The sequence below is a fragment of the Phragmites australis genome, chromosome 1, assembly GCF_958298935.1.
Source record: "Phragmites australis chromosome 1, lpPhrAust1.1, whole genome shotgun sequence".
Lineage (NCBI taxonomy): Eukaryota > Viridiplantae > Streptophyta > Magnoliopsida > Poales > Poaceae > Phragmites > Phragmites australis.
In genome coordinates this window covers 6,946,570-6,964,981 of record NC_084921.1, presented here as the reverse complement: position 1 = coordinate 6,964,981, position 18,412 = coordinate 6,946,570, and the positions used below count along the sequence as shown (strand labels likewise).

General features: G+C 47.1%; 3 protein-coding genes across 3 annotated transcripts; 1 reads left to right on the top strand and 2 right to left on the bottom strand.

The window, feature by feature from the left end:
• Window positions 1–307: 307 nt before the first annotated feature.
• Window positions 308–2,917, bottom strand: LOC133898711 (endo-1,4-beta-xylanase 1-like). Its single transcript, XM_062339424.1, has 4 exons — window positions 2,822–2,917; window positions 2,175–2,720; window positions 867–1,798; window positions 308–771 (listed from the first exon to the last, which is right to left on the bottom strand). The coding sequence occupies exons 1-4, from the start codon at window positions 2,834–2,836 to the stop codon at window positions 585–587; spliced, it is 1,680 nt and encodes a 559-aa protein (XP_062195408.1). The 5' UTR covers window positions 2,837–2,917; the 3' UTR covers window positions 308–584.
• Window positions 2,918–7,960: 5,043 nt separating this feature from the next.
• LOC133898616 (probable calcium-binding protein CML16) lies at window positions 7,961–8,817 on the bottom strand. The gene has a single exon (XM_062339328.1). The coding sequence runs from the start codon at window positions 8,759–8,761 to the stop codon at window positions 8,225–8,227; it is 537 nt and encodes a 178-aa protein (XP_062195312.1). The 5' UTR covers window positions 8,762–8,817; the 3' UTR covers window positions 7,961–8,224.
• A 976-nt stretch (window positions 8,818–9,793) lies between these two features.
• On the top strand, window positions 9,794–10,610 carry LOC133898529 (16.6 kDa heat shock protein-like). Its single transcript, XM_062339266.1, has one exon. The coding sequence runs from the start codon at window positions 9,965–9,967 to the stop codon at window positions 10,406–10,408; it is 444 nt and encodes a 147-aa protein (XP_062195250.1). The 5' UTR covers window positions 9,794–9,964; the 3' UTR covers window positions 10,409–10,610.
• Window positions 10,611–18,412: the final 7,802 nt, after the last annotated feature.

The following is an 18,412-nucleotide window of genomic DNA, read 5'->3' as shown; positions in this document are numbered from 1 at the left end:
TATATATATATATAGTAATAATTATATTGTCGTATGGGAATGCCATGAGCATATTTTTCATCAATCGCTTTCAATATTTTTTTACCTTAGTAATCTTACTAGTACAGATAATACAGATATTTAGAAACATATTAATCGAATATGGCTAATTGGCTATTAGAGGTCGTGTCAACGCAATGGAGTAAGTTAGACTGATTAATCCTCGAGGAATGCCAGTGAGACAATGAGTTGCTAGTAGTAAAGAGTTACGTGAACTTCAGCGGCAAAGTTCTACATCTAGGAGTAGCGATAGAGACCATCAACGCCGTTTACTAAGAAACGAAGAATAGCTCGTTTACTTTATTCATCACCAATAATTCTTAAGGAGTACAATACCTTGAGTTCCTCTTACAATACCCAGTCACAGAAATGTAAAATTACGGAGTGCTTTCTGTTTGTGGTACAATTCCTTTGCCCTCCTCCGTTCGACCAAACCAATTTATATATCTAGTACGTATGTATGCATGCATGTATGTATGTATCAGTATAACTATGATTTTTTTGAAGGCTATATAAGTATAACTAGGAAATAATAGCGGTGACCGTCAGAGGTTCATCTCCAGCACGAGAGGGGTGTCCCCTTTCTCCACGCTGAACGTCTTGTGCACCTTCCCAGTCCCCGTTGTGAGCTGCACGACGTACGTGCCGTGGTATCCCCTGAACTTGAAGTGGCCGTCGCTGTCGATGTGCCCGCGCGCGTGCGACGTCCACTCCCTTCGGAGATCGACGAACCTGCAGATGCAGAGCACAAGTGCACGTTAGTCATCGGGAGACATTCTTTGCGACAAGGTAAGGTTGATGTTCTCAAAGGTCTGTTTGCGAATGACCTTTCGCCGGCGTCGTTGACGGTGCCGTCGGAGTTGATGAGGCACGCGTCCTGGCGCCACATGTGCCCCTGCATGAACCCCCAGAACATGACGCCCTCCACGGCCGGGTGGGCGTACGCCTCCCGGAGCACCACCTCGAGGTCGTCGGCGCGGAGGTCCACGTCGGACTCGGACACGTCCAGCTCGGTGAGCCAGACGGGCAGGTCGGTGGTGGCGAGCTTGTCGAGCGCGTCGCATATGATCTCTCCGACCGGGTTGGTCATGTGCCCCTGCAGGCCAATACCGCCCACCGACGCGCCCTTCTGCTGCAGCGAGTTGATCTGCTCGATGTACTTCTCCGGCGTCGCGTTGGGGTCGTTGCCGCACTCGACGTTGTAGTCGTTGACGAAGAGCGTGGCGCCCGGATCGAGCCGCGTGGTCTCGCGGAACATGAATGCGTTGATGTCGTCGCCGAGGCGGTCCTGGTAGAAGCTGCCGTGCAGCATCTCGTTGTTGACGTCGTAGTGCGGGAACCTGCCGGCGTAGCGGGTGAGGAGGCTCTGGAGGCGGCCTTGCACGGCGGACGTGAGCTGGTCGTGGTCGAGGTTCTTGACCCACTGCTGCACGGTGTTCTCGACGGCCCAGAAGATGCAGTGGCCGCGCACGGGCTTGCCGTAGCGGTCGCAGAAGTCGAGGAGCGCGTCGGCGTCGTTGTAGTTGAGCTGCCCCTGCTGCGCCTCGGTGTGGTACCACTTGAGCTCGTTCTCGAAGACGGCCCAATCGAAGTGCTTGGTGAAGAAGTCGACGAAGGCCGGGTTCTGTATGACGCCGTTGTTGATGCAGGTGCCGAACGGGAAGCTGCTGTCCATCTGCATCACGCGTATGGACGCGCCGGAGATGGCCGACGCTGGTCCAGCCGCGCCGAAATTGAGAAGGACGTCCCGCTTGCGCACCTGCAGCCGTACAACAACAAAAGGCACCATCCATCTCGATCAACTGATCAATATGAACATCATGTACATGGACTTTTTGAGGCTGCAAAATCTTGTTTGCGGTGGCAGCGAATGTCCTTCTCGCGACACCTAAGTAGTGCATATCGAGGTCACAGTGAGGTGCTATCACCTAAAAAATAGCAGCATCCTACGTACGTTTCTACTGTGCTGACTGATTACCTCGAGCCACATTTTGTATGTTCGTAGCTCATCGCATACGGTGTTGATGCCAAGGTTGAACCAAGCAAATGGCGATGAAATCTACCGATTACCTAGCTAGTTATAAATGGTTTTAAAGTTGATGCAGACGGAGAAATCGAGTCCAACGAGCGCTCACCTTGTCGGTCTTCTTCCTGAGTTTCCTGAACCGTGCCTTGCGGTCCGTGGCGAAGACCTGGAGATCCATCACCTTCACATCGACGCCCGCGGGCGCGCCCTGGACGTACACCGCTGCGCCGCACGGGCTCTTCTTGAGCCGGAACGCGCCCTTGATCTCCGTCCACTTGCCGGCCTCAGCGCAGACGGCCCCTCCCTCGACCACGCACTCGTCGTCCACGCGAAGGTTGACGCGCACCGCGTGGCTCGCTCCCTCCGCGCCGTCCCCGAGGCTGATCCACCCGGCGACGCGGTACGTGACACGGGGCTTGAGCGCGCCCGTGATCGCCTGGCACAGGCCGTCCTTCTCGTCGGCGCGGCCCGACGAGAGGATGTACCGGCCGCTCGGTCTGTAGTCGTCCCCCACGTTGTTGATCGTCTCGGTCGGGACCTTGGCCGGCTCCTCATTGTGCACGGACAGCGTGGTGCACGAGCCGACCGGCGCCCAGCCGGCGAGGCCGTCCTCCAGCGCGCTGTTCTCGATCAGGTTGACGTCGAACACAACCTCCTGACAGACAGCAAAGTCGTACGCGTACAAATGAACAAATGAGTGAGTCATGTGGCACACAGAACTGTATGACTTGTACTGATATTGAACACTGTACGTACCTGAGTACAGGCCATAGTACTCGATCAGAGGAATGAGCTGGTGATCGCTGAGAGTTTGGTCGGAGAGGGAGCGAAACTTTGCTTGGTGTCGATTGGTTTGCGATGGTGAGGGATCCCGGCGGCTCACCTTTTATAAAGGACGGGTTGGTCGATCGTCAGAATCACAACGAAATGGTTCAAAAGCGCACCGAACGCCAAAACGTCGTGCAAACTCGAAGCAACCACCACAGACAGAGACCGTCTTTTCGCTGGATCGATGCTGCTGCTTTTGAGTAAAGAATGCGCAAGGTCCGCCCAGTCTTGGTAGGCTCAGAGTGCGCGCGCGGCTGGCGGGCGGAGCCCGCCGGCGTCGTGGCCGACATGTCAGCGGCGGACGCAGGCGACGGAGTGCAACACCGGTGTGGCCGCTCTGATTGGCTGTTGTTTGTAGTAAGCATCATTACCAACACTCCAAGCGTCACTCAAGGGTTCGTGCTTTTCTTGGCTTTGGGAAGAGACAAATAAAAGCGATTTGTTTAGCTTGTTTAGTCGCCATTAGTGGTAGCACAAACATGGAATCGTCAGGAGGCACACTCAAGGGAGGAGATTCTGATGGTTTCGATGGATTGATCTTCATATTTGTTAGCACTAGTACTAGAGTACTGGCCCAACGCTAACCGATCGATGAATTACTAATGCGGCGGCAGTAAATATTTACTCAAGGATCATATATATGCTATCATGTCATGTTGTCACAGTTTACCAAGAAATGTAGCATGCAGCAGCAGTGCAGCACCAACGTTGGACCTGTTCATGGCGAAGAAGAACATCAGTGATGAGAGTGCGACGTGCCCATTTTGCAGCCGCCCCACTACATGATGACGCCGACGACGAGGACGAAAATGGAGGACGACATGATCTAGGCGTGGAGAGTCGAAATACAAAGCTTCAAGGCACGAACAACGGCTAAAAGTGAGGCCGGTTGAAAAATTTACGTGATCGAGGAGAACCACGGAACCAGCAGCGGAACTGGTGTGTGGACACGGATCGTTGTCGAATCTTGGCTTCATCGATCGATCTCGCCTCAGTACGCAATGGGGCAGCGCATGCATGGAAATGGAATTCAGCTCATGCTTGGCGGCCCAAGCAAAGTTATTTTTATTTTTTTAAGAAAAAATCGAAGGATAGAAAAGAAGCCGGATTCAGCGTACATGCATAGTGCGTGCTCTATCCGAATCTCAGGAGTTGGGAGGAGCTGGGATTGAGATCGCTCACGTTTGTTCAGTGTGGAACGTGGTGCATTCACAAAGAGGAAAGGCCATCGACGAAACGGCGCCCTAAAGCCACGCATACGAAATTGCCATGCATGGCCCGTGACAAACTGAACATTTGGAAAACACACGCATATATTGATTAACTTGTTAATGTGAAATATGTTAAAATATGTAATGAAGAAAATTATAAATGTTTGAGCATTGGACTACTATTACTACCTCTAGTCTCTTTTACTTATCGTTTAGTATATTGACACGGTCTCTGATAAGCATGTTTGACATTACTTTTGATAACTATCTTTTGGTAAAAATTAATAAAAATTAGATGATATCAAAATATTTTTCATGACAAATTCATTATTATTATTTTTATATGTCAAATCTTAATAGTTTTATATATTAGTAGTTAAAATTTCTAAAATTTAACTGTACGTATTTTATACGATATTTATCTAAGAACGAAGCAGTACTATTTTCGAGAGATAGGATGTATACTGGACTACGTATCGAGTTCCGTGAGATGTGCTGCTTGTGATGCGCTGTTAGGCCTGGAGCAACTATTTGAGTCATATTTTTTTTAGATCTACCTAATTCGGCCCTCAGTAGAAGGATGTTGTAGCATGTTGGGCCTAGATCCACGTATTACTCCGTCTGGTTTTGTCGATTACGTCTTGGGCTAAGAAACATCAATCTCGACCCATTCAGACCTCATTTACCCCAAGTAGATCTCATAGGCTATGCTATGGGAGGCCTGATTACCCCTATCATAATATGGGCCCAATTACCAAGACTCGGTCTAACTTCAGACTGGCCGAGCTAGGAGGGCCTGGGAAGCTAAACCGGCCTACTCAGTCCTTATTCCCTTGAGAGTTGCTAATTTTCAATCGAGTGAAAATAAAGGTATGTTTTACTTAACAATAGTAATCGTTGGATGAACATCTAATGGTTGATAAAAAACTGATTCATAAGTGAATAATATTTTTCTATAGTAGAGATATATATATTTTTCTGATGTATACCAGACAAAAATCCTTAACTGAGTACAGATCAAAAGACAGATGTATGATCAGACGATCGAATGAACAACATCTCAAGTGAAACAAAACTCTGATTCCAGTTGATTGAAACGTAATGAATCCGATTCCCCCTGTTGTCTTTACAAGGAGGCTTGACTACTTCTGTCTGAAACATAGAAGGGGCCAGTTACTAGGGATGTCAACGGGGCCCCGATCCCCGTTCCCCGACGGGGAATTCCCCTATTAGGGGATGGGGATGGGGCCAATTTTCCCCCCGCGGGGGGTTTAATGAGGAAAAATTCTCCCCCGTCGGGTATGGCGGGGGCGGGGACGGTTCCCTGTCCCCCGTCCCCGTTTCCCCGCGGGGATAATTTCCTGAAATATTTAAACTCTCCATGGCCCATATATGCAAGAAATGGCCCAACTAAAATCCAACCCACCAAAGCCCGTCAGCCAGCAGGCCCTTTATCGTGCTAGCGTAGCGGGGACGGGTTCCCCATCGAGTATATTTCCCCGCGCGGGGACGGGGATGGGAGAATTTTCTCCCCCGCGAGCGGGGACGGGGACGGGGACGGGGAAAATTTCCCCCAATCGGGGCGGGGATGGTTACCCATTCCCCACGAGGAATTTCCCCGTTGACATCCCTACCAGTTACCAAGACCGACGGTTTGAATTTGAATTGAGAGCGTATCCATTAATCATGAGTTTTTGGAATTCTCATGCAATTACTCAATGCCAATGAACATTCAGGTCTCATATTCCCAATCAAGTCCAACCTTGTTGCATTTTGAAAGTCCTGGAAAAATAGCAAGAATATATACAAATCCCCTTCTGGTCGCACCTAATTAACCAATCAAATAACTACGAGCCTTCAACAGAAAGTTGAGATGACTTTTCATCGAAATTGGCTCTCCAACTCAAGGATTGAATGCATTGGCACCAAAGGAGCAAGGGCTAGTGCATTCAGAGCAACTCCAACCTATTTTTTATTTCTGATTTCCTATTCTCCTGAATAGAGAATTCCCTATCCAGATTTCTTCCCTACTTTCCAGTGCGCTCCAACAGGTTTTCTAAATTTGCCTCTCCAATCCACTCACCTCTATTTTATTAATATCTTGTAACTAATAAATAACCATTTTATATTTAACTGGTGTTATTTTATTTCCCTCCCTACTACTCTTACAACGTGTATGTTTGTATGGTAATTGTTTTTATAACATGTATTCTTATATGGTAATTACTCTTACAATGCATATACTTATGTAGTAATTGTTCTTACAACGTATGTACTTATGTGATAATTGCTCTTACAACACTTACGTAACATCCCTAAAATGTCTCTACATGAACACACACATACTCTTCCATAAGTGTGTTTTCATCCAACTCTTTTTCTTCCGCCCGAATGCTGTCAGGGGCTTCACAACATAGCTTCGCCTCGACACAAACTTTGTGATAGTGCCACTTGCACCGCTATCCATTGCTCACAATTTTGAGGCCAAACCACCAAACCATCCTACACGTTTCTTAAAACGTGACTTCCCGCTTGCTTCCACCCAAAGTAAGTCTTCCCGATCTTGACACATGTAGCCTCATCCATGATCCTCCTTGTCGGTAAGTCTCACCTGCTTCCACTCCAACGAATAACCTCTTTCACTTGCACTGACCCAATTGCCTTTGACTTGATCAATTTGCCGTCTTGATCAACCATTTAGCACTTCTTGGCCTCTTCATTTGTACAGTATGGATCACCCATGACTTCATCTGGTATTTCAATCGTCCAGCTCTAAGCATCCTGTATAGTCCCGATCTTTCTTACCGTTGACCGCCATGTTGAGTCCATTGACCTATACATTATGAGACAAGAAAATACATTTCTCCAATCCACAATATAACATACATAACCTTTCATCAACTCTGGTTAGCAACATAACCGTCTCTATGCATTTTCATCAACTAGATCTTCGTCATTCACAACATTGCATTTTATCTTAAAATGCACTTTCCATGCACATATAAGCATAACATGCAGCTCCATGCATATACCAACATATACATACCAATGCATAAACATTACTCATCTCACATACACCGCTCACACCAAAACCAAATCTCAATCAACTACGCACACCGCTCACACCTAAACCAAATCTCAATCAACTACACTTTGTGGCGTGATTCATTATATTATGTATCTTTCTTTGATTGGTTATGGGAAGCCGACTGTTTTAGAAATAGACGTCTGACAGTGGATCCAAGAGACAACTTACATAACTCCCCCGTACTTGTATTAGTAGTAGCTTACAGAACGTCCGACCTCAACTGACGGGCTGAGCAACTGAAATCTTTGAAATGAACGTCAGGTCTGAAACCTGCCTGATTCAGAAATCAGAAAGGAGCTGGTGCAATTTATAACTAGCAACCACGTACAGACTATGGTGTGAGTAAACCAGATGGCTTGGGACTTGGGGAAGACAGGTTTTAATTTCTCTGCTAACAGAAAGGAGAGTTTCAGTTATATAAGTTGATGCTTCAGTTCAGCCATAGTCCAAGTGCTGCTTTCCGAAGTTTTCAGTAGCAACTACTCCTTGTCAATGACCGGAGGAGTAGCCTAACGGCTGTATAGAAACTTGATACGACGTCAGTGCCCTGAAGGCCTGAAGATTTTCCGGATCGCAGGATCTCTCCCAGCTTTCGGTGCGAAGCCAAGTGCCGTGAAGATGGAACTGGTCAATCCGGTTGCAGGCCACTGAGCGTTCTCGGAATGGCAATGTGGCATCGCATATTTCTTTTGCCACTTGCTACTGATATTGCTGTCACATCAGACTTTATTAACCGCTGAATCAACTGATTACAGGGAGGTAGGCCAGTTTAACAGAAGTTGTCAAAAAGAATCAAATGCTCCACTGAAATCTGGAAAAAGGTAGGAGTAAACCACTAGAAATCAGATGAAGTTCATCTGAAAACAAGAGCTTCAGTATCTGTAGGATTTTTTTTCTTCCGTGCTAATCCTGTGGCTTAAAGCCTCAAACAGCGAAATCACATACATGAGACATGTTGGGAATGCCATGGAAAAATCCAACGGGCCTGGATCAGCTAATTGATGCATTCTCGCAGCGGCCATGGGAATGCAGTCACTCCTTCTTGGCGTTGTCAGGGCCGCCAGCGGTGGCGGTGGCTTCGGCGCATTCGCGGGACATCATCTTCTTGAACTCCTCGAAGCCGACAGAGCCGTCGCCGTCGACGTTGGCGATCATCCTCTCGCACTCCTCGGTGCTGCACCCCTCGCCGATCCGCGCGAGGACCTTGCTGAGCTCGGCGGTCGTGATGCGGCCGTCGCCGTTGACGTCGTAGACGTCGAAGGCGGCGCGGAGCTCGGCTTCGAGCTCGCCGTCCCCGCGGCCGCGGCCGTGGAACGCGGCGAACTCGCCGAGGTCCACGAGGCCGTCGCGGTCGGTGTCGAGCTCGTCCATCATGGCGGCCACCTCGCGCACCCCGTGGGAGGAGCTGGGCGGCGGGGAGATGGCGCGCGACACCGCGGCCAGCTCGGACGGGGAGATCCGGCCGTCGCGGTCGATGTCGAAGCGGGAGAAGACCTTCTGTATCTCCGGGTCCGCGGCCAACGCCGGGGGCTTCTGCTGGGCCTGCTTCTCGGCGGCGTTCGATGACATGACGGGCTGTGTTGTGTGTGGTTCTGCGGCGAGCTCTGAAAAAAACAGGCGATGTGAAGCTTGGAATGGTCTCGTCGGAGATACTGTATTAATAGGGCGCTGCCGCACTGCTGATCACACGCTATCGACACGCATCGCACCGATACTACGAGATGGCCTTCGTGGCTGCTGCATGGACCGGCGTCGTGGTTGAGGCACGTCACGTGGACGGCTCGTGAGGGGCGGTGCGAATCTCGATGCGGAAGGAGCTAGAGACTCAGGCATGTTCCGCATACCTTAGAGCAACTATGCTAAACAGTAGTTTTTAATTTTTTAAATAGAATTTATGAGAGTGATTTTTTTAAATAAATTAGAAGCTGAAGAGTAAAAAAATAGTTTTATCTTATTTACTTTACACATAGAATCACCTCCTCTATATATATTTTATTTTAAAGAATTATTTTCAACCACAGAACCACTTATTTAAGAAAATCACTTCTCATAAAAAATTTAAATTAAAAAAAAACTCTAATAAACAAACCTATAAACAGACCTAGAATTAGAGACTAGCTTCTTTTTCGTTTTCTTTTTTCTCTTCCTCTTTTGCTCCTCTTCACTTCTTCCCCCTACCCGGTGGATCCGCCACGAAGGGGGCAACTTTTCTCGAATGCAAAAGCATGTTGAGTTGGCAGCATGTTCACCGGCCACGTTTGTACCTTGCAGACCTTTTTAAACCGAAAGGCCGTAGTAGGCAAGCAGACTCATCGGCTATCAACACAGCCCACCTGAGCCGTCCAGTATTTTCAGATGAACCCATCCGAGCCCAGCCTGTGAAGCCGAGTCACTTGTCCACGCGTTGAGTCCAGCAGAATGTTTGATACATGCATGGCCCACGCCACCACTCACCCTCGATCGACTCTAGAAACCTCGCGCTGGTATGCGACTGGCTCGTCTCGGCAGTGCCGGCAAAGCCTTCGCGCATCCAGAACAAGCAGGAGACATCAGTCCTCGACCCTTCACGATGCATCGAACTGATCATTCGAGTAGATAAAAAAAAAGAACGGATCATTCGAATCTCCTATAAAAAGCAATGGCCATCAATCCAGCACTCCGAGTTGGACGTGAGCAATCCAAACGGTGACACCGAGCGAAATCAAGTAAGCAACAAGCAGAGCAGTGCCACTCGGATCGAGTTCAGGTAATCAGGCACCCATCCATTAAGCAATGTCGCTGGTGCGCAGCGGCAACGTGTTCGACCCGCTGTCGGTGGACTTCTGGGCTGACGCCGACCCGTTCGGCGTTGTCCGCCCGCTCGCCGAGCGGTGCCCTGTCCTCACCAACGTCCGCGTCGACTGGAAGGAGACCCCCGGAGCGCACGTGTTCAGGGCCGACCTCCCCGGCGTGAGGAAGGAGGAGGCCAAGGTCGAGGTGGAGGACGGCAACGTGCTCGTCATCAGCGGCGAGCGCGCCAGGGAGGAGGCCGGCAAGGACGGCGTTTGGCGCCACGTCGAGCGGAGCAGCGGCAAGTTCCAGCGGCGGTTCCGCCTGCCGCGCAACGCCAAGGTGGACCACGTGCACGCGTCCATGGAGAACGGCGTGCTCACGGTCACCGTGCCCAAGGAGGAGGTCAAGAAGCCGCAGGTCAAGGCCGTCGAGATCTCTGGTTAATCAATCCATTCACTTGCATGGACGAGAGACCACACGATAGTAAGTGTCATTAATGTTGTGCTTTGTTGTTAAGCTGTGCTCAGTGTCATGAAGTCAGATACGGAGTATGTGATGCGTCGTAGTGCACCTGTGCGTTTGTGGCTGCATGCTGTGTATGTATGATCCGTGGAGTCGAATAAACTTGTATGGTTGCATGCCTGTACTCCTGCGTTGAGGTTGTCTTGTTCTTCCAGACTAGTACTCCAAGATCGTATTAACGAACTTGGCACGATCAGCTCGCGAGGTGCCCGCAGTTACTCCGAGTCACTGGTTGATCAAGTTACTACTCCGCGGGTGTGACCAGTGAGAGTGATTTGCTGGTCTTCGCCGCGCACTTGACGACGGCGATGACTTTGATTTCAGAGGCGTCCTATCAAGTGTGGTGATCCGTAGTTCAAAGTCTTTCGCGGGCCGGGTCTTCGTCCCCGGCCTGCATGCGTGCGCATTGCCCTGGCCACTGGCAAGTGGTATGGTGGCATCTGCCTTGCAGAATTGCTGGTTTTGTTTGCATAGCCAGTTGTTACCCGATGAACACCTCACCCATCTCCTCGGTCTCTCTGGCTATCTTCCTCTTCATCCTCCTCATCCCAACCTTCTCCTGTTGGTGCCCATAGCAGCTTCCATGTAACAGTACCACCGAGATCAGACCTCCATTCTTCGTTAATACTCCCGGTCATGATCCGGCCTACAGGAAATCAATCATTGTCAGCTGCGGCGATTTCGGTCCGGAGTTGGACCTCGTTCCTCACAGCAAACTGCTGCCCAAAGACATTTCTTACGGTAACAGTACAATAGTGTAGTTGAAGACGTAGAACTCAGCGTCCTCAAGGGATTGCCCTGCACCGCCGTGTTCCGCTTCATGCCGTCTGTCTCTGACTTCAGGAGTAGTTACTCAGATTTGGAGAGGTGGATCTCTTTGATCACCTGCAGCGAGTACAACCTACCACTCTTTCACAGCATGTTTGGGGATTGACCCAAAGATAGAGTCTGACGAGCGCAATCCTGCTTCGTGCCATGTCTCTCCGTTGTTCGAATGGATACTACATTTCAGTGAGATTAGCGGTGTTGGGCAGACCCCCCAGGTCAACTTCAGTGTTATCAACAAGCATCACGAAGGATCCTGTATCATCCACGGATTGCATTTCATCTTCCACTGGAGGTAACATGCTACATGACCAGTTGATTTTTTTCCCAAAGGGGGTGCTGCTCAAGCAGCTCAGGAGGCGCCAATCCCACAAGGTAGGAGTTCCAGGTGCGGCGTCCAGATCAGGGGCATCATATTCGGACATACTCTGCCGTAGCTCATTAGCTACATCAAAGTAGCTCTTTTTTCCGATCATTCGGAAAGGTAATTGGACCTTTTGATTGACTGCACGCCAACGTCTTGATCAATAGGAAGAAAAGGGAGTCTTTATGCATATCGAGAGTTGATAGTTGACCGTCGCCCCCCTTGTCCTGTCCTGGAGGCTCCCCGGCTGGGGCTGTGAGTAAAAATACAATAATTTTTTTACACAATTCTTCTAGCCGCTAATCCACCTAAAATAACAGAACTTACATTCCTCTTATGACTCCAATGCCGCCGCGCGCTGCTCAGTTAGGGTTTAGGAGGGGTTTGTTTGGAGTTGAGTGTCCCCGAGCTTAGAGGAATGACTAGGGACAACGGGCAGACCAGTAGACTAGTAATGGGCGACAGGAAAGTGGTGGGCGGTGATGACGGCATGGGAGGCAAAGCGACGGTCTGAATCCACCGAGTTAGCGTGACAAGGGCAACTGGAACTTTTGCAAAGGAGCCACCTCTCAACATATGCTTGCTGGCATGATTAGAATACCTTCCAATAAGTACCTTGTTCAACACGAGACACAACCACACCTATAGACAAGGTTAATAATTTTCGGTATCCGGCGATTTGTGGAGTTATCGGTAGCCCCAGTAAGAGTTCAAATTGAACAAAAATTCAGTTTTATTTTAATTTATATATGTATTAGAGATCACTTGGTTAATAGAGCACTTAATCCAGTGGTTAATCCCATACGGCGCAACATTTTTTTTTTTACTTTGACACGTGGGCCTCATCTTTGAAATGGAAAAAATAAAATCAAGAGCTGAGGATCAAACGCACAACCTCAAGTTCGTAAGGATACATTATTAAGAGTTCAAATTGGCCAAAAAATCGGTTTTATTCTGAATGTATGTATGCATAAGAGATCTAAAGGATACACTATAAACGCAATGGAGCATTCAGTCTATTGTTATAGTAGTAGGTATAATGTCCGAACCCCACACAGCGCAACAAAATTTTTTACCTTTGACATGTGGGCCCCATGTTTGAATGGAGAAAATAAAATCGATTAAGCTGAGGATCAAACCCACAACCTCAAGTCCGTAAGGATTGCCCATAGCACACCAGGCTATGTGCGATTGTTTGACAAAGAAACTATTGTGGACTCTTATAATTCTTTCTTACTTAAGGATTCAAATTTAAATTTGGTTTAAACCGATTTGAACGATTTCGTCTGCCCGTAAAATCGACCATATCAGCCTCGCCGTAGCAGTCATGGGCCACTGCATCTTCTGGAACAAGGCCATTGATGCATTTATTTTCCAAGATTTCTATCTTTGTTCTGGGCACGAGCAAATGGCTATGAATCCTGGAAATAAATTCTATACAGTAGTGCTGTAGATGTATGTTCTTGCAGCATCACTTGAATGACCGTCACTTGTCTTCAACGTGAATCTCAAAATAGTGAGATCTCATCCAAATAAAAAACTATCATGTATGTTTATTACTTGACATATATGATTAGCGTTGAGTGGATGTCATCACCGCTTTGAGATCCATATTGAGAACAGGTGATGGCTATTTATATGGTGCTAAAGAACATGCATCTACAACACTGCTACATAGAATTTATTTCCTTGAATCCCTAGCCGTGTCAAGAGGCCTGGTTACCAGACTCCACCGCTGGTCCTCTCCCCTCTTCTATGATGCACTGATCGATCTTTGAGTGGATGAGGTACTCGTTAATTTCCAAATATAACTTTAGATATTTTATTTTTCTTCTATTTTATTTCCTACATTAATTTTATTCTAATTTCACTATTTGAATAAAACCATTTTGCCTTATATTCCTTTTTCCCATGATGATTTTTTCCCCGAACAATCACCTGGACAAGAATATCGAGGCCTATCAGCATAGGGCACAAATCTCTCCAATCTTCTTCCCACGAACAAAAACGCTACCCATATGCAGATCCTACACATAAACAGAGATCATTGAAAATTTGTTTCCCCTTATCACATCGCTGTAGTTATGACAAGTGCACGATCTAAAATCTCTGCCTGCCGAGGAATATAAAGAGGTCCAACATGTTTGTTGACCCAGTGATGTGATGGAAACAGATTTCATCTAAATTTCAAATGTAATCTGTATAAATTATATAATCTTCCAAAAAAATATCACTTCCATCTTCCTCTCTGTCTCCAGAAAAAAGTAACCCTTGACCGGAGCCTACACTGACTCCTTGCTGCGCTAATAAATAAACCTTAGTGTTACGGTTACCTCAACTCGCAGAGCACCACAATTCTAGGACATTTCTTAACCACCATTTCGCTTTGTGCTAATTAACCAGTGAGTCTTGTCAATTTCCCTCTTACCAGTCTATGGAATCATAGGCTCAAGCAATTCCATCAGTAGATTCTGCAAATTTTCTTACTATATTGACCCAATCCATTCATGTTTATCTGCATGTGGCGATCATGGTAAGAAGCCTGACATTAGGTTGATCATGGCAGGTAAGAACTTCATTCGTACTAGCAGTAATGAGCAAGCTTATACCTTCTGAGTTGACGATGGTCGATGATAAAATCCAAGCAATGTAGTGTGTCCACAAAAACAAAATCCAAATATGTACTAGCCAATAATCAAATGTATTGTGCTATCCGATACAGTGACTGGTATAAGTTATGTTACTTCTGGTTGTTGTATACTCCGAGACTCTGAGTTATATTTTATTTTACTCCCTTTTGTTTATTTGCAGCGTCTGTATCTGCAATTTCTGGGCTGCTTTTAGCATGTTTTTTTGCTGTGCTGAAGCTACTTTGGAACAGATCCTTCATTTTCCAGAGAAAGAACCGGGAAACTAAAGAAAAAATCGAGTTGATACTATCCAGATACGGGATAGGACCCAGAAGATACAAGTACAGTGAGCTGAAAAAGATAGCCTGGTCTTTCGGTGAAAAATTAGGGAAAGGAGGGTACGGCACGGTTTTCAAAGGTGCACTTAGGGATGGACGTTTGGTTGCAGTCAAGTTTCTTCATAACTCGAGAGGCGATGGAGAAGAATTTGTGAATGAGGTTGTAAGCATGTTAACAGAGTTTGCTTACTTGGATTTTGTTTAGAAGGATCAAGGCGAGGCCTCGTGTATGAATACATGCCCAATGGATCATTAGAGAGGCACATATATTCTGAGAATCCAAAATCTGCGCTAGGGTGGGAACAGTTATATGAGATAGCAATTGGCATCGCATGAGGGCTAGAGTATTTGCATAAAGGGTTCAATAGGCACATCGTCCATTTTGACATCAAGCGTCACAATATCCTTTAGACGAAAACTATTGTCTAAAAGGATATTGTGACGCATCGTGTCTTTGGCCGCCTGCACTTCCCAGGCAAGGACACGACGGCACACCGTGAAGTGCCCGTGGAAGGGCCCACCTTTACTTAGCTCTCCCCCCTCACATGTTTCAACCCCAACTCCAGGTGATCTACTCGCCACCGATTCTCGCGCTCTGGCAGTTCCGCCTAGGGTAGACCCGGTGGTCCGGGAGGGGATCCTAGGCACGCCGTGTGGCCTTGTGCTGCATGGCCTCTTTGAAGATGATCTGATCACTTTTGAAGCTTCTCTTGCGTGCGGAGAGTTGGCGCGCAATATCCCTCAGCTGCCTGGTACGATGACCTAGGCGACGCCTGTGCTGCATACGGCGGAGAATGGCCGCATGGAAGGTGCCTCTGTGCAGGCGCCCTTGGTGGGACCTGGCATAGGCACTCTCATCTCTGGCATTGCTGCCTCGCGGGACGAAGGCATTATTTCCACACCCACAAAGACCATGTGCATTGACTCGTACACAGCAAATGAGAAGACAGTTCGCCGTAGTGGCAGGATCGCTGACAAAAGGAAGACCAGAGGGAACAAGTCTGCTGAGGAGAGGGCAATTGAGGTCCTCGCCAAGAAGCTTGGGGTGATGTCTCATAATGAAAGTATCAACGCCCAGGCCAAAGAAAGTTTGAGCAAGATATTCAAGGCCCTTTGCCAGCTGCGGCGCTGAATGCAATTGAAAGCTTAATTGAGGCGATGGACATTGGTATGAGCATGCTGCCAAAGGTGGGGAGCAAGATGAGGACTAGGCTGCCGGAATGATCCTCGGTGGCCTGCCTGATGTGAGTGTGGAGATCGTTGTTCACCATGTTTAGCTACGTTATGTCTTTCATGTTTAGTGTTGGTTGTTTGGGGCTCCATGTTAGTAGGCTAATAAAAATTGCTCGGCTCGGCATGGTTCCACGGCTCCTCTTGAGACATGTGGTGCTGCTTGCTGCGGCCTGGAGCTCGCCACAATGTCATGACCATGGTGACCTTGTAGCATGGTCAGCGACTTTTGGAGCGTTGGTTCCTCATATGTCGATGTCGCTTGCCCCCTGTCTTGTTTTGCCAACTGTTTGTCCTGCTTGTGTTATATCTGTATTTCGCCTACCTCTACAGATATCAAGGTTGGGATTATGTATGTGCTGCTCGACTATGTCTGTAAGGAACCGTCTAAATAATATTCTAATTAATCACCAGGAGGATCATTATTCATAATCACAACCTCGATGATTAACCAGAATATCATCTCGGTAGTCCTAGCACGTGTTTTGTGCCCAAGGATCGGAACACATGCCTTCCAATATGTACATCACAACATAGCTTAATAAAGAGCGAGTAATAAACATTTAGATTATAAGTATTAATCATGCAACTGATTTTAACAATTTACAACAAAAGCGAGCTAGGAGAAAACAAAACCCCTCAACTACTAACCACAAAAGAACTACGCAGTGAAAAGTTAAACTTATAAACAACAAAAGAGAACGGTGCCGCATGCCCTTAGGCACCGTCCCAAAAGCACAACATTCAGAGAATAATGCACTACTCTTGCCCGCCACCCTGATCGGCAGGCATGAAGTAGCCGAAAGTCGCCTCTTCCACACCCGCAACACCTACATCAACTTAAGGGCAGCACCCTGAGTATGAAGGTACTCGCAAGGCTTACACGATATGGATATATAATATCCCGACTCCAAGGATTATGCATTGAGCTGTTAGTAAGAGTAGACCACAAGGTTAAGTAAAACATATGCGGTAAGCAACCTAGACATATACGCGTGAGCACCTATACTTAACCAAACAAACCATTTTACCCTATAATAACAACTGAACATAATGCATCTAAAATAAACGTAAACATAACTGTAAGAACCATAACCACCTCGAACCGACATACCAACCATCTCGTACCACATACCACAATATTGACTACAATCCACAACTCGGAAACTCTACGACCGATGCAGATAAGCAATAGCATGCTCATGACCGAGAGCGTGACAGTTCGAACTGTTTATACACCATGTAGGGGATACTCCTGGACCCACATGACTTGAGGACCATACAGCTCGCATGACCACACCGGATCATACGAGGGGGTACTCATGTCAACCTTTCTCAACCAGCCCTAACTGTTTGCGGCATGCATCGCTCGGCGCGGTGGTACTAGAACTACTCCCAAAGCAAACTAGTACCACTACAAAGCCTGCCCGCTCACACCGTCGATGTTCAGGCCTCAAAAAACCACAGCTGCGAAGGTATTCGGCTCGCCTTACCATTAGATCGGCATGTGGTGAGTAAGAAAAGTGCTAAAGCCGACTACACCGACGATCGGTGCTTAACCGGTGCAAAGCAGTCTATGGTGTCCGGTTTCCTCTACCGACCTACCCAAGGGAACTCCACATCCGGACAGGACAAAACACCTCCTAGTACCGCCCACACCTCGTCTCATACTCACAACTCATACAACCAACACCAACAACCCAACACGGTAAACATTGTGAAAATAATTTAACCTATAGCTCGCGAATGATGGGACGTTCCACCGCTCGACTTCTACCGAGGACCTATGCATTGCTAAGCATCTCGCATCACTTTTAAGTTAGATCTTATCATGAATAAACTCAGGCTACAAGGATATGGATCAACAATAATTCAAGGTAGAGGCAATGCAATCAACATAGGTTCTACCCATAAAATCCCGATATCGACTTCCTATACATGCAAACCTATACATAAGCATAATTTATCAATATTTAGATTTTATTCAATTCAATTGACAGGGTGTAATATGTTATATGCTTACCTTGATGCACTGGCTTACAAAGGCGGGGCGCGCCGAGATCGTCCATGCTCGTCGGGATCGTCGATTCAGCGTTCTCGGAAAAGGATCAATGCGTGCAATGTAATGAGTATGAATGAAGTGCAAACTTATACCACAATATGTATATAATAGATGAAAACATTTTTCCTAGATACAACAAGTTATAAGGAAACTAGCAAAATTGGATTCATCAATTTTGGACTCGCAAAGAACCAACGGTGAATTAATGAAGACTTAACCTAATTAATTTATCTCAGAAATTTAATTAACTATTTCATGGCTAGGGATATTTTTAATAGCTATATTAGGTTATTATGAAACCAACAAAATTAGTTTCATAATTTTTGAAGCTACGAAAAATTTATTATGAATTTTACAAGCCTCACATCGCCTTAGTATTTGTGTCTACAGGTTTGTTTTCTGGAGATTTGTTTCCTACCGGTATTCAGTTAGAACGGAAATAAGAAACAGAGTACGATCAGTATGTCACACAACATG